Source organism: Papio anubis, chromosome 20 (assembly GCF_008728515.1).
Source record: "Papio anubis isolate 15944 chromosome 20, Panubis1.0, whole genome shotgun sequence".
NCBI lineage: Eukaryota > Metazoa > Chordata > Mammalia > Primates > Cercopithecidae > Papio > Papio anubis.
The window spans coordinates 12,341,331-12,355,208 of record NC_044995.1 but is presented as its reverse complement, the minus strand read 5'-3'; the positions used below and the strand labels follow the sequence as shown (position 1 = coordinate 12,355,208).

The following is a 13,878-nucleotide window of genomic DNA, read 5'->3' as shown; positions in this document are numbered from 1 at the left end:
ACGCCGGGTAACGCCGCCATGTTGGGTCTAGATTCCTGCCTAAGATTCCGACCTCTTTCTAATAAGAAAATGGGGCAACGTGTTCATCCGGCTGCTTCCTGCTGGTATGGGTCGTCATGGGGTTCTTCGGAGGTCGGAACTCGGGTATAGGGGTGGAGCAGCATCTGATTGAAAGTGACCTGGGAGGCTTCTTTCATGCGGTCCTGGATGAAGTGGAGGAGACAGGGAGGTATGAGTAGCAAGAAGCCAATGATTACTAAGGGGCTTAGAAAGGGTAGGACTTAACCGGCCACAGACGACTGCCGCTAAGTGAGGGCCTTGATCCGAGGTTTTTTTGGTGGAGTCTTTCCTGAATCTTTTCTAGAGTGAGGAGATTGGTTTCTGCTAGTCCTGACTCATTGATGTAGTGTTCGGCCAGGAAGGGGAAAGGAGGGGGTTAGGTTAGAGGAGTTAAAAGGGCTGGGTAAGGGTACTGCAACCAGTGGGGGCTTATTCTATCTGCTGTGAAGCTTTTTGTAGTGGGTGTGAGGAGTATGCCTAGGTAGGTGACAGAAGGGCTGCAAAGTTGAGCCTTAGCCGGGGTAACCTGATAACGTTGGTCGCCTAGAAAATTTTATTTTATTTTATATATTTTTTTTGAGACAGAGTCTCGCTGTGTCTCCCAGGCTGGAGTGCAGTGGCGTGATCTCGGCTCACTGCAAGCTCCGCCCCCCGGGTTCACGCCATTCTCCCGCCTCAGCCTCCCAAGTAGCTGAGACTACAGGCGCCCGCCACCACGCCCGGCTAGTTTTTTGTATTTTTAGTAGAGACGGGGTTTCACCATGTTAGCCAGGATAGTCTCGATCTCCTGACCTCGTGATCCACCCGCCTCGGCCTCCCAAAGTGCTGGGATTACAGGCTTGAGCCACCGCGCCCGGCCGAAAATTTTAAAAGTGTAGCAATATCTGCAAGGGAGCACTGCTAGGAAGGACTACATAGTAGTAAGTCATCGACATACTGCAATAGTGTGCTGTGGGTCAGGGGACAGGGAACAACATCCTGTGCCAGTGCCTGTCCGAAAAAATGGGGGTATCACGGAACCTTTGAGGCAAAACAGTCTAAATCAGCTGGAAAGAAATATGAGTGTCTGGATCTTCCTATGTAAAAGCAAACAAAGTGACAGTCGGATGTAAGGGAATGGTGAAGAAGGCATCTTTTAGGTCAAGGACAATAAAGTGAGTGGTATCGGGGGGAATGCGCGAGAGAAGTGTATATGGGTTAGGAACAACTGGAAAGGTGGGGACGACTGCCTCACTGATGACGCGTAGGTCCTGCACGAGGCAATAGGCCCTAGAGCTTTTCCGTACAGGCGGGATAGGAGTATTACGTGGTGAGTTGGCGGGAACTAGAATGGGCTGCCAGAGCAGGCGTGTAATGATGGGTTTTAATCCCTGTCGATGTTCAAGGGAGATAGGGAACTGGGGTCTAGAGGGAAACTTGGAAGGGTCTTTTAGCCGGATGCAGACGGAGTATGGTGCTGGGCGAGGATTGGGGTGGAGGTGTTCCACACCTTAGGGTTAATAGGGACTGGAAACAGGAGTGGGGGGTCAGCCTGGTGGGGCTTGTCAGGTGAGAGGAGGGGGAAGAGGAACGTGAGGTGTGGGGAGGGGTTGGGTCGGAAGTGAACTGAGGCCCCTAGCTTGGAGAGGAGATCTCGTCCTAACAAGGGGACTGGGCACGAAGGAATGATAAGAAATGAGTGCGGGAAGAGGGAGCCATCCAGTCGGCAAGACACAGGAGGAGTCTGGCGGTAGGTGGAGGGAGTGCCATCAATTCCCATGACCATGACAGTGGAGGGGTGGCTGGGGCCACTGAAGGCAGGCAAAACAGAGTAGGTAGCCTCCGTGTCCATAAGGAAAGATATGGACTGACCCGTTACCTGGAGCATAACCCTGGGCTCAGCGAGAGTGAGAGGGGTCCCCGAGTCTGGGCTTCTTCAATCTTCATCAGTGTCGAGGAGCTGGAAGGCGCCTCCAGTACCTGGAGGAGGGTCGTCACGTGGCGACGTAGCTACCATCCTCAGGTTGGGGCAGTCCGACTTCCAGTGGCCCATCTGCCGACAGTTTGGATAGGGGCGAGTTGGCTCCTTTGGGTTAGGGCACTGCCTGGCCCAGTGGCCGTCGTTGCCGCACTTGAAGCAGGCACCAGGTGGCGCTCGGGTAGTACCTCTTCTGTGAGCTCCTGGAGCCGGCCGACCTCAGGGCTGCTACCAAGGCCTGGGTTTGGAGTTGTACCTTCTGTTTTAGCCTGGCCTGTCGTTGGGCGTCAGCTGCTTCCTCTGTGGAGTTGTAGACCTTGAAGGCCAGTTTGACTAAATCCTGGATGGGAGTTTGAGGGCCTTCCTCCGCCTTCTTAAATTTTTTTTGGATATCAGGGGCCGACTGAGAAATGAAATATGAGGCCAAGACAGTTCCTCCTGCGGGGGAGGCAGTCCAACATAAGTCTTTATTTCATTATTTTTAAATATCTTAATGAAATGGGAAAGATAAAATTCATTTTAAAAAACAAGCCTAGAGGTGTGAGGCTAGGCAGGGTGCCTCACACCTGTAGACCAAGCACTTTTGGAGGCCAAGGCAAGTGGATTGCCTGAGCCCGGGAGTTTGAGATCAGACTGAGCAACAGGGTAAAAAAAAAAATTTACAGAAAATACAAAAATTAGCCAGGGGTGGTGCACGCCTGTATTTCCAGCTACTCTGGAGGCTGAGGAAGAGTGCTTGAGCCCAGAAAGCAGAGGCTGCAATGAGCTGAGATTGTGCCACTGCACTCCAGCCTGGGGGACAGAGTGAGACCTTGTCTCAAAACAAAACAAAAAAGCATGTAAAACATAAATAGTTGACTCAAAATGCTATAACCACTTATTAAAATGAACAATTTCAAATACTAACTATACTCTCCCTCTTCGTAAGATAGAAGAACAGAAATTCTTGGACACTGATGGTAGATACATAAACGAGCAATAATTTTATTCTTAGATAATAGTTTGGGGTTGCTTAAAAAGTTGTACATTAGGCCAAGCGTGGTAGCTCACGCCCAAGAAGCCGAGGCAGGCATATCACTTGAGGTCAGGAGTTTGTAACCAGCCTGGCCAGCATGGTGAAACCAATCTCTAATAAAAATACAAAAAATTATCCAGGCATGGTGGTGCACACCTGTAATTCCAGCTACTCGGGAGGCTGAGGCAGGAAAATCACTTGAACTTGGGAGGCAGAGGTTGCAGTGAGCCAAAATCATGCCACTGAACTCCAGCCTGGGTGACACAGCGAGTCTGTCTCACAAAAGAGTTGTACTTTAATCTATCATGTAACTCAGGCACTACACACCACTGTATTAACATAGTGAAGGATACCTATAAATGTAGCAGTTGCATTTATAACAGACAAAAACAAGCAACTGAAATACACTTCAACAGATAAATGATATACAGTAAGTTTTCATAGCATGTGATTCTTTCTGTAGAGAAGGTCTGGCTATGTTGCCCGGGCTGATCTCTTAACTCCTGGCCTCGAGTGAACCACCTCATTCTCCCAAAGCATCAGGTTTACAAGCATGAGCCACCATGCCTGGTTCAGCATGTCATATTCCAAGCGATACAAAAAGAATGAAGGTCGGGTGCAGAGGCTCATGCCTGTAATCTTAGCACTTTGGGAGGCCAAGGTGGGTGGATCACTTGAGGTCAGGAGTTCAAGACCAGCCTGGCCAACATGGTAAAACCCCGTCTCCACTAAAAATACAAAAATTAGCCAGGCGTGGTGGTGTGTACCCATAATCCCAGCTCCTCGGGAGGCTAAAGTAGGAGAATCTCATGAACCCAGGAGGCCCAAGTTGCAGCGAGCCAAGATTGTGCCACCACACTCCAGCCTGGGTGACAGAACGAGAGGGTCTCAACGCGAAGTCTCTTAAGACCAAGGAGAGCATATATTCTGAACTTTTCCACATTGACAGCACTCATAAGGCCTTTCTCCAGTATGAACTCTCCTGTGTTTAATGAGACTGGATGTTTCAGTGAAGGATTTCCCACATTCACTGCACTCACAAGGCCTTTCTCTTGTGTGAACTCTGATGATGAAGGAGGGTAGAGCTTCGCTGAAATCTTTTTCCACATTTGGTGCATTCATAAGGCCTTTCTCCAGTGTGAATTCTCCTGTGTTTAATGAGACTGGAACATTCAGCAAAGGATTTTCCACATTCACTGCACTTATAAGGCTTTTGTCCAGAATGAACTCTTTTATGAACATGAAGCGCAGAGCTAGAAAGAAATGATTTCCCACATTCACTGCATTCATATGGCCTTTCTCCAGTGTGAATCCTCTGATGTATAGTCACGCTGTTCTTATTGCCAAATAATTTCCCACATACCTCACACTCATATGGCCTTTCTCCAGTGTGAACTCTCTCATGAACAAGAAGATGATACTTCCTGTTAAATAATTTCCCACATTCCCTACAATTGTAAGGTCTTTCCCCAGTGTGAAGTCTCTGGTGTTCAGTGAGGTGGGATCTGTACCTAAATAATTTTCCACACTCCTTGCACTCATAAGGTCTTTCTCCAGTATGACCTCGCTGATGTTGAACGAGGTTGCCCTTTTGACCAAAAGATTTCCCACATTCTCCACATTTGTAAGGTCTTTCTCCAGTGTGAACACGCTGATGGTTAATAAAGCAGAACTTCTGGCGAAAAGATTTCCCACATTCCCCACAGTGATAAGCTGTCTCTCCAGTGTGACCTCGCTGATGTTGAATGAATTTACCCTTTTGACCAAAAGACTTCCCACATTCTCCACACTCATAAGGCCCTTCTCCAGTGTGAACATGCTGATGGTTAAGGCTGCCCTTCTGACTAAAAGATTTCTCACACTCCCCACAGGGAAAAGCTGTCTTTCCAGTGTGAACTCGCTGATGCTGAATGAGGCTGCTCTTTCTACTACAAGATTTCCCACACTCTCCACACTCATAAGGTCCTTTTCCAGTGTGATCTTGCTGATGATTACTGAAGCTGACATATCTGCTAAAGGATTTTCCACAATCACTGCATACATAACATCCATCTCTAGTGAAAAGTTTCTGGTGTGGAATAACTGAGTGTTTGGTGCTGAAGGCTTGTGTGCGTTTTCCACACCCGGAATTAGTTTTTCCCTCCTGAAAGGGTGGGCCGTGCTTAGTTTCACTGTCTGTGTTCTCTACAGGATAAGCGGCTTCTTGTTGGCATAATCCTGAATTGGGCAGCACGTCCTCCCCAAACTCACAGAAGACAAACGGCTCCTGTGACACCCCGAGCTTACGTTTCTTTACAAACGATGCTTCTCTGACACTCTTTCTGCAGAATTTCTCTCTAATATGCTGCTTCTGGTGCTGATTAAGGTTTGCAATGTCATCCAAGTTTTTTCCACACGCCCTACTCCTGTTCAGCTTCTGCTTCTGATGAGTTTTCTGGTGTTCAACAAAGTGCAAATCATCCCCCGAGATGAGGCCACACATTTCACAGGGGTGAGCCTTCTTAGGAGAAACAACTGCCCTAGGAGTCCTGTTCTGAGACTCTCTTTGTACAGAAATGCTCTGCTTAGACTGTGCCTCCTTATCTTTTGATCCACACCAACAATCTGAAAGAAAGAAAATGCTGGTCAAGTGCAAAGTACCTCTGACGGGAAGGCACAGCCCACCCACAAGTAAGTCTCACAAATTGAGGAATTATTCTATAGAAATATTTGCAGGAACACAATGTTGGCTTCAAGCTGAAGATGGGGCTGCTGGCCGGGTGCGGTGGCTCACGCCTGTAATCCCAGCACTTTGGGAGGCTGAGGCGGGTGGATCACCTGAGGTCAGGAGTTCGAGACCAGCCTGGCTAATATAGTGAAACCCTGTCTCTACTAAAAATACAAAAAATGAGTCAGGCGTGGTGGCGCATGCCTGTAATCCCAGCTACTCGGGAGGGTGAGGCAGAAGAATTGCTGAAACCCAGGAGGCAGAGGTTGCAGTGAGCGGAGATCGCACCATTGCACTCCAGCTTGGGCAACAACAGTGAAACTGTCTCAAAAAAAAATATATATATGTACACATATATACATATTGTATACACATGTATACATACATACATATATACACATGTATATGTATACACATATATACATATATATACACACACACACATATATATGTGTAGAAGCATATGTCAAGTCCAAGAAAACATGAGTATAACACCGCAGGGGGTGGACATAGATGGTTTAACAATGGGCATATATTTCCTAATATGTAATTGATACACCAATATCAGAGACAACTACAGATGAAAGCACAAGAAAAATAGATGCAAAGTGGAGTCCAGAGATGTGAGTATTAGTGCTGGGGTGGATATCACAGTAGAAGTGGAAAAGTACAGAACTAACAAGTGTGAAACTCTCAACAATAGGGAGAAAAAGACAAATAGTGTGTGCCTACTCATATTGCCACAAAAATACTTGGCAAATATAAATGGTTTCTGGTACGATTTGGATAAATCCCTGAAGTCATGCCCTCCCCCAGCATGGCACTCCTGAGGGACAGGCTCCCTTTGAGCCTATCATGATGAACCTGAATTGAACCACATTTTATCAAACACCAAGGACTCTCCATCTCACCCCCAGTTCATGGGACCAGATGATATAAGCATGAAGGGAGAGACAGCAGAGATGAACAGGCAACACTAGCTCAGCACAACTAAGCACCTGACAGCCCACAGAAGAGTAAACTAAGTATTACAAGAGAATTCCTAAGTAGGGTCTTGCAAGAACAGTCTATGGTCTATGTAGGTAGTGACAATGTCAAGGAAGGCAATTCTCAGCACAGGGAGGTAGGAAGAATTGTCAGATAGAGGAAAGAAATGTTAATAGAACCTGGGCACACAAGAGCTACCGATTTGGACAGTCACCTGACACCCAGAGAGCAAGCAAAGTGCATTTAAGTGCCTATAAGACTCCTGACTCGGACTCCTTCCCTGGGAGCCTGGAGCACAGGATGTGTTGGAGCTGCTTAAGGAGAGGAAAAGGCAATACACACACCTTACTCCTACCAACCACACAACTCACACAGAGAAGTGTAGAAGGAACCCATGTCGAAGCTCCTTAAGTGAGAAAGACAGTCTTGTCAATGAAAAGGGGAACGGCAACACGAGCTCAGCTCACAGTGTGAGCAACTTACCCAGGGAGGATATAAGTGCCAGGTTCTCTAGCATCACATCACGGTACAAGCACCTCTGAACCTCACTAAGAAGACTCCATTCCTCCTGGGAAAAGTTCACAGCCACATCTTCAAAGGTCACAGTGTCCTGCTATGATAGTGACAGATGAAACCACAAACAGCCCCTCTGCTGAGGTAACACAACCCACCTCTCCCACACAGCCACCCTTGCCCATCCTCCTCCCCAAGGTCCCCAACATAGAGCTGAAACTATGTCCACTGGTGCCTTTGTCTCTTCATGGGCCCACTGGTCAATTATCAACAAGAAGTAGGTGGACAAATAGGTATCCATGCTGAGGTCCGGACATAAAAAGGTCCACCCCCTTCTATGCCGGGTGCGGTGGCGCACACCTGTAATCCCAGCACTGTGGGAGGCCGAGGCCAGCAGATCATGAGGTCAGGAGATTGAGACCATCCTGGCTAACACGGTGAAACCCCGTCTCTACTAAAAATACAAAAAATTAGCCACGTGTGGTGACGGGCGCCTGTATTCCCAGCTACTCGAGATGCTGAGGCAGGAGAATGGCGTGAAGAGCAGAGATCACGTCACTGTACTCCAGCCTGGCTGACAGAGCGAGCCTCCGTTTCAAAAAAGAAAAGAAAAAAAAAAAGGTCCACCTCCTTCTGAATAGCGATATCCAAGCTGAAGTAAAGCCCAGGACGGCTGCCTGATTCCATCAGACAAACTTGCTCTCTAAATATACATCATTCTTTATACTGCACAGACACATGCCCATGGCCACCCCCACCTGAATTTCCCACACCTTCAGCCCCTCTCTGGCATCCCCACAAGTAAAAGTTTGTTTTTGGAGGTTGTTTTTGAGACACAGTCTAGCTCTGTCACCTAGGCTAGAGTGCAGGGGCACAATCGTGGCTCACTGCAGCCTCTGCCTCCCAGGTTCAAGTGATTCTTGTACCTCACCCTCCCAGGTAGCTGGGATTACAGCCGTGGAACACTATACCTGGCTTTATTTTTAATTTTTTTGAGACGGAGTCTTACTCTCTCTCTCTCACCCACCTGCAGTGCAGTGGTGTGATCTCGGCTCACTGCAAGCTCCGCCTCACGGGTTCACACCATTCTCCTGCCTCAGCCTCCCAAGTAGCTGGAACTACAGGCGTTCGCTACCACGTCCGGCTAATTTTTTGTATTTTTAGTAGAGATGGGGTTTCACTGTGTTAGCCAGGATGGTCTTAATCTCCTGACCTCGTGATCTACCCGCCTTGGCCTCCCAAAGTGCTGGGATTACAGGTGTAAGCCACGGCGCCCGGCTTGTATTTTTTTTTTTAGTAGAGATAGGGTTTCACCATGTTGGTCAGGCTGGTCTTGAACTCCTGGTCTCAAGTGATCCACCCACCTTGGCCTCCAACAGGGGTGAGCCACCGCACCCAGTCTCCACAAATGAAATTATTTACCCAGTCGCCACAAATAAAATTATTTCACAAAATGAAGAGGGTATAATGGCCCATGATTCCCTTGGGAATATGCAATGGTTTGTTTCTGTTACTCTGTATCCTGACGAGCAAAGTGTAACAACCTGGAACCCTGGTTCATCGCCTTGATAAAAAGCATTGTTAGGCTAGGAAACATTATCCAAGAGAGTAGAGTGGGAATGAGATTTGTACTCACACCTTTGAAGGTTGTCCCACTATCACAAGGTGTCAAAGTGACACATCATATTGGGCCTTCAATTCTGGCCTTATACCAAAATGTGGATAAATATCTAGAGTATGCTTGACAAATACAAACAGGATCCAATATCAACACAGAATTTCCACGGTTTCCAAGAGTAGTGGTAATCCCAAATCATCCTGTGAATGTCTCCCTGAGTGACTCCATAGCCACACAGAACCACATGTGGCTTCAGATATCCAAGGCCCTATCCCACTTCTGTGATGCACCAACTGAGACCTCAGCTGTAGCAACCCTCCTCTGTCCACCTAATGCCGTTTAAAGCCCAGCCCCGGATTTGTGAACCAAACCAAATCTACTATCACAGATGAGCATATTTTTCACTGCCCACATGCACGAGGCTGAATGAAACTCCCCAGGCATTTCCAAAGTCCTCTCAAAACGTTTGTGAGTCCAGACAGTAATAAATAGTTGCAACTTTGGCACCGACTCAGTCTTAAGTGTCATGTTCCCTGAATTACTCCTATGCTTCTGCATACATCTATCTCTTGTCTGTTCTCTCCTTGGATGTCTATGTCCCCTTCCAAATTCTACTGTCTGATACGTCCTGCCATGATGGTCACTCACACCCTCCAGGTGTTTAGGAAACACAATAACATCCCTCGGGGACGTAAGTAAGAGATCCACTCCTCAGCCTGTGATCACACCTTCCTGGCCCCTGAAAAGATTTACCACCATAATCGGAAGCATGTCCTCCTAAGTGGGACCCATAACTAACTTACCATAGTTCACCCATTAGCTTTCATATATCAGACATCTCCAGTATCAACACCCTCCCAGATACCGCATCCTGTATGTCTAGTTATCCATTGGATGCCACCACTTATTGGCCTCAAATTCTTCATATGGTCAAACAACTCTCTTGATATCCACAGTCAATATTATGTCAATACCAACTTCATCTCAGCTGAAGCAGCGTCCATGGTTACAGCTGCTAAGATCAAAAACCCTGGGCTCATGCCCGATTCCTCTTTCATGCCCTTATCATCCACATTAGAAAACCTATCTGTCTGCCAGGTACGGTAGCTCAGGCCTGTAATCCCAGCACTTTGGGAGGCCAAGGAGGGTGAATCACCTGAGGTCAGGAGTTTGAGACTAGACTGGCCAACATGGTGAAACCCGACTCTACTAAAAATACAAAAATTAGCCGTGTAATTACATGCCTGTAATCCCAGCTACTCGGGAGGGTGAGGCAGGAGAACCACTTGAATCGGGGGGGCGGAGGTTGCAGTGGGCCACAATTGTGCCGCTAGACTCCAGGCTGGACAACATAGTGAACCTCCATCTCAAGGAAAAAAAGAAAACCTAGCTGCCTCAGCTGAGCGCATTGGTTCGTGTCTATAATCCCAGCACTTTGGGAGGCTGAGGCGGGAGGATCACCTGAGGTCAGGAGTTCGAAACCAGCCTGGCCAACATGGTACAACCTCGTCGCTCCTAAAAATATAAAAATTAGCTGGGTGTGGTGGCGGGTGCCTGTAATGCTAGCTACCTTAAGGGCTGAGGCAGGAGAATTGCTTGAACCTGGGAGGCGGAGGCTCCATTGAGCCAAGATGGTGCCATTGCACTCCAGCCTGGGCAACAAAACCAAAATTCCGCATTAAAAAAAAAAATAACAAAAGAAAAGAAAACCTAGCTGAATCTACAAAAAGTGAATCCTGAATCCAGACCCATGTGATTTGCCACATATCTGATCCATTAACCCTCACCTGGATTATGGCAGGAGACTTATCTCTGACCTTTCTTCCTCTTCCCTCAACCCAGAGTCTGTGCAACAAGGTCCTATCAGATGAAGCCTATAGCCAGATAAAACTGGGTTAATAATGGCCACGCTGCGGCTCGCCTGTAATCCCAGCACTTTGGGAGGCCGAGACGGGCGGATCACAGGTCAGAGATCGACCATCCTGGCTAACACGTGAAACCCCTATTAAGAAATACAAAAGGCCGCATGCTGCGGCTCAAGCCCGTAATCCCAGCAGACTTTGGAGGCCGAAATGCATGGATCACGAGGTCATGGCATTCTGCACATTCTGGCTACAAGAAACCCCGCCCTACTGGGAAAATACAAAAACTAGCCGGCCAAGTGGCGGGCCGCAGTCCAGCTACCGGGAGGCTGAGGCAGGAGAATGGCGCGGAACCCGAGTAGCGAGCCAGTGGTGAGCTGAGATCCCGCCACACCGCAGACGCAGCCTGGCTTACAGAGCCAGACCTAGTCTCAAAAAAAAAAAAAAAAAAAAGTAAAGAAGCAAAACTAGCTGGCGACGTGGGAGGGATGCTTCTGTAGTCCCAGCTACTCGAGGCTGAGGCCGAGAATGGCATGGAACCTGGGAGGCGGAGCTGGTAGGTGAGCCCGAGACCGGCCACTGCACTCCTGCAGCCTGGGTAAATAGAGCGACTCATCTCTAAAAAAAAAAAAAAAAAACTGGGGTAATATCACCTCCCTGACTTTGATCCTGCTTTTAATTTAAGCATCACAACCTGGAAGCAACTCCTGGCTTAACCTTCCAAGAGTGCATACATTGGTTGACAGAAATGAGAATACCTCCATATAACCTGCCATGGCCTTCGTATCCTGGGTTTAGAGATTCTCCAGGGTCCCTAGATCAAAGGACTGAAAATGGCACTTCAGAGTCCCAGGACACCAGCAAGCTACAGTAATCATGGATACAAATGTGACCAATGAGGGAATGGAACACCCTCCACTTCCCTGTGTGGGTTCCCTAAGTGCTTCTGCAGCCAGGAGTGCCTGAGGGGAGAGGCAGACATTACAAACATGTCACAGGATTTGATAAGCTCAGGCCTCCCTGAACCCTTTCTTCTCCCTAGAGCCAGGTAACCCTAAGGCTGGTTGTGTGACCTGCTTGTTGCAATGCAAACTGTCATCTCTACCACCTATGAGATCTACAAAATGGATTCAACCTCCCAAGGCCCCAAAGTCCTCACCCTCTCGCTCTACAATGTTCTTCCTTTGATTGGCCTTTGGGAAACTTCTTAAAAGCCTGGATTTGGATCATGTCCCTCCTTTCTTCAAAACTTTCCATGGCGTCCGGGCGCGGTGGCTCAAGCCTGTAATCCCAGCACTTTGGGAGGCCGAGACGGGCGGATCACGAGGTCAGGAGATGGAGACTATCCTGGCTAATGCGGTGAAACCCCGTCTCTACTAAAAAATGCAAAAAAAACTAGCCGGGCGAGGTAGCAGGCGCCTGTAGTCCCAGCTACTCGGGAGGCTGAGGCAGGAGAATGGCAGGAACCCGGGAGGCGGAGCTTGCAGTGAGCTGAGATCCGGCCACTGCACCCAGCCTGGGCGACAGAGCCAGACCCGCCCCCAAAAAAAAACCAAAAACCAAAAACTTTCCATGGCTTCTAGCTGGCCCCTCAAGATGGATGCACAGCCTGGCCTCCTTTGTTGTAATGTCACTCTCCAGGAAGAGCTCCAATTCTTTGTTCTGGATAGACGCCTGTAGACCTAGGGAACTCCATCCTCCTGCCTCCATCTCCGCCTATTGCCGTACCCTCCCTGTGCTCTGTCACTCTCCCTAATTGCATCTCCACCCTGGTGCCTATGAGGTGGTTCAGACTTTGCAAAATTGTAATTGAGGAAATTATGAGAGTGAAAGAAATCAGACCTAATTGACTCCATCTTGCTTGCAACCTTTCAGCTGTCCTTGTTCATTCCTGGGCACAGGCTGAATTAACTTAGGAAAAGAATTCAGTTCATTGTTTCACTCTGAAACGAAACTGATAATAGCCCTTTCCTGAAAAGACCCCCTTCTTGCCTGGAGACCAGCCTGCCTTACAGGACTAACAAATTAGCTACAAGATTAGAAATTACGGTTTAGGGGTCATGCAGCTTCTGGCTCCAAGAGTCTGAACCTCCCCAAGTTGCTCCTGAAGATAACATCACTATTGTAGAACCTAATGTGGGAAAGAGAGTTTCTGGGGTGCCAGTTGAGTTGGTCTCCCCTGTGTGAGACACCCATGGGAAGCCATGGGTGGCCTCTGAGGAGAAAAGTCTCCTTATTTTTTTTAAGGAGATGTGTCTTTATGCCCCGAAAGCATAACTGCTCGGCGGCATTCCACAGGTTGCTCAGGGAGATAACACTCCCTTGAAGCAGTGGAATATAATCAAACATCTTGGCTCCTCTGAAACCCGCTGCCACCTGTTTCAGTCCCGATAAGTTAAAGATCTTAAGTAGTTTAGACACACGCCTTTGCTCAAGGAAATTCACAGAAACAGCCACTGGTATACATCTTATCAAATGACTCACGAGTTCTCCTTCACTGATTAATCCTTTTCCTCATTCCTTCCTCCGCCTCCAATCTGCCATAAGAACAAAGAGCCTGTAAACCAATAAATTGGGCGGGGACGCCAGGAAGCCTCCGATGCTCCGGTCCCCTGGACCCACCTTTTAAACACTTATTCTGTCTCTTTCTAACTCCTTTGTCTCCGCCGGAGTCGGGGTACCCGCTGGGTGGTGTGGGGCTGGTTTCCCCAACATCTAAGATCAGTGCTTGGGGAATTTTGCAGATCCTGCACTGGATGGATCAGCTGACAACACACAGACCGGTAATCTGGGTCAATCAGTTCTCCCATCCCACCCAGAACAGAAAACAGCATGAAAAACTCACTTCAACCCCCTATGAATCCATCTCCAACCTGACCGATCAGCACTCCCCACTTCCCAAGCCACTACCCGCCAAATTAATTTTGAAAACTCTGATCCCGGAATGCTCGGAAGACTGACTTGAATAATAAAACTCCTGTCACTCGAACAGCCAGACGGCTCTGCGTGAATTACTATTTCTCCATTGCAATTCTCCTGTCTTCATAAACCGGCTCTGTCTAGGCAGCTGGCAAGGTGAACCCACTAGACGGTTACAGAGACCCCTCCCGCGAGCGCCTCAGTGTCCCTACGCCGGGTACCGGCTACAGACCCGTGCGC

At 48.3% G+C, this 13,878-nt stretch overlaps 1 protein-coding gene and 1 long non-coding RNA gene across 11 annotated transcripts in view; one reads left to right on the top strand and one right to left on the bottom strand.

The window, feature by feature from the left end:
- Positions 1 to 3,303: 3,303 nt before the first annotated feature.
- ZNF586 (zinc finger protein 586) overlaps positions 3,304 to 13,878 on the bottom strand; it is a 102,700-nt gene continuing 92,125 nt past the window's right edge. For 5 of the 10 annotated variants that reach the window (XM_017952769.3, XM_009195481.4, XM_021931505.2 and 2 more), the window contains 2 exons: positions 7,210 to 7,339; positions 3,304 to 5,636 (listed from right to left, as the gene is read on the bottom strand). In XM_017952769.3, coding sequence (XP_017808258.2) covers positions 4,069 to 5,636; positions 7,210 to 7,339 — 1,698 coding nt within the window. In that variant the 3' untranslated portion in view covers positions 3,304 to 4,068. The remainder of the gene's footprint in view (positions 5,637 to 7,209; positions 7,340 to 13,878) is intronic. The other 5 variants (XM_031659334.1, XM_009195483.4, XM_009195480.4 and 2 more) reach the window with 2 other exon arrangements.
- Positions 5,615 to 13,714, top strand: LOC108583328. Its single transcript, XR_001897851.1, has 2 exons — positions 5,615 to 5,702; positions 13,464 to 13,714. It is a non-coding gene; the product is annotated as an uncharacterized LOC108583328 (long non-coding RNA).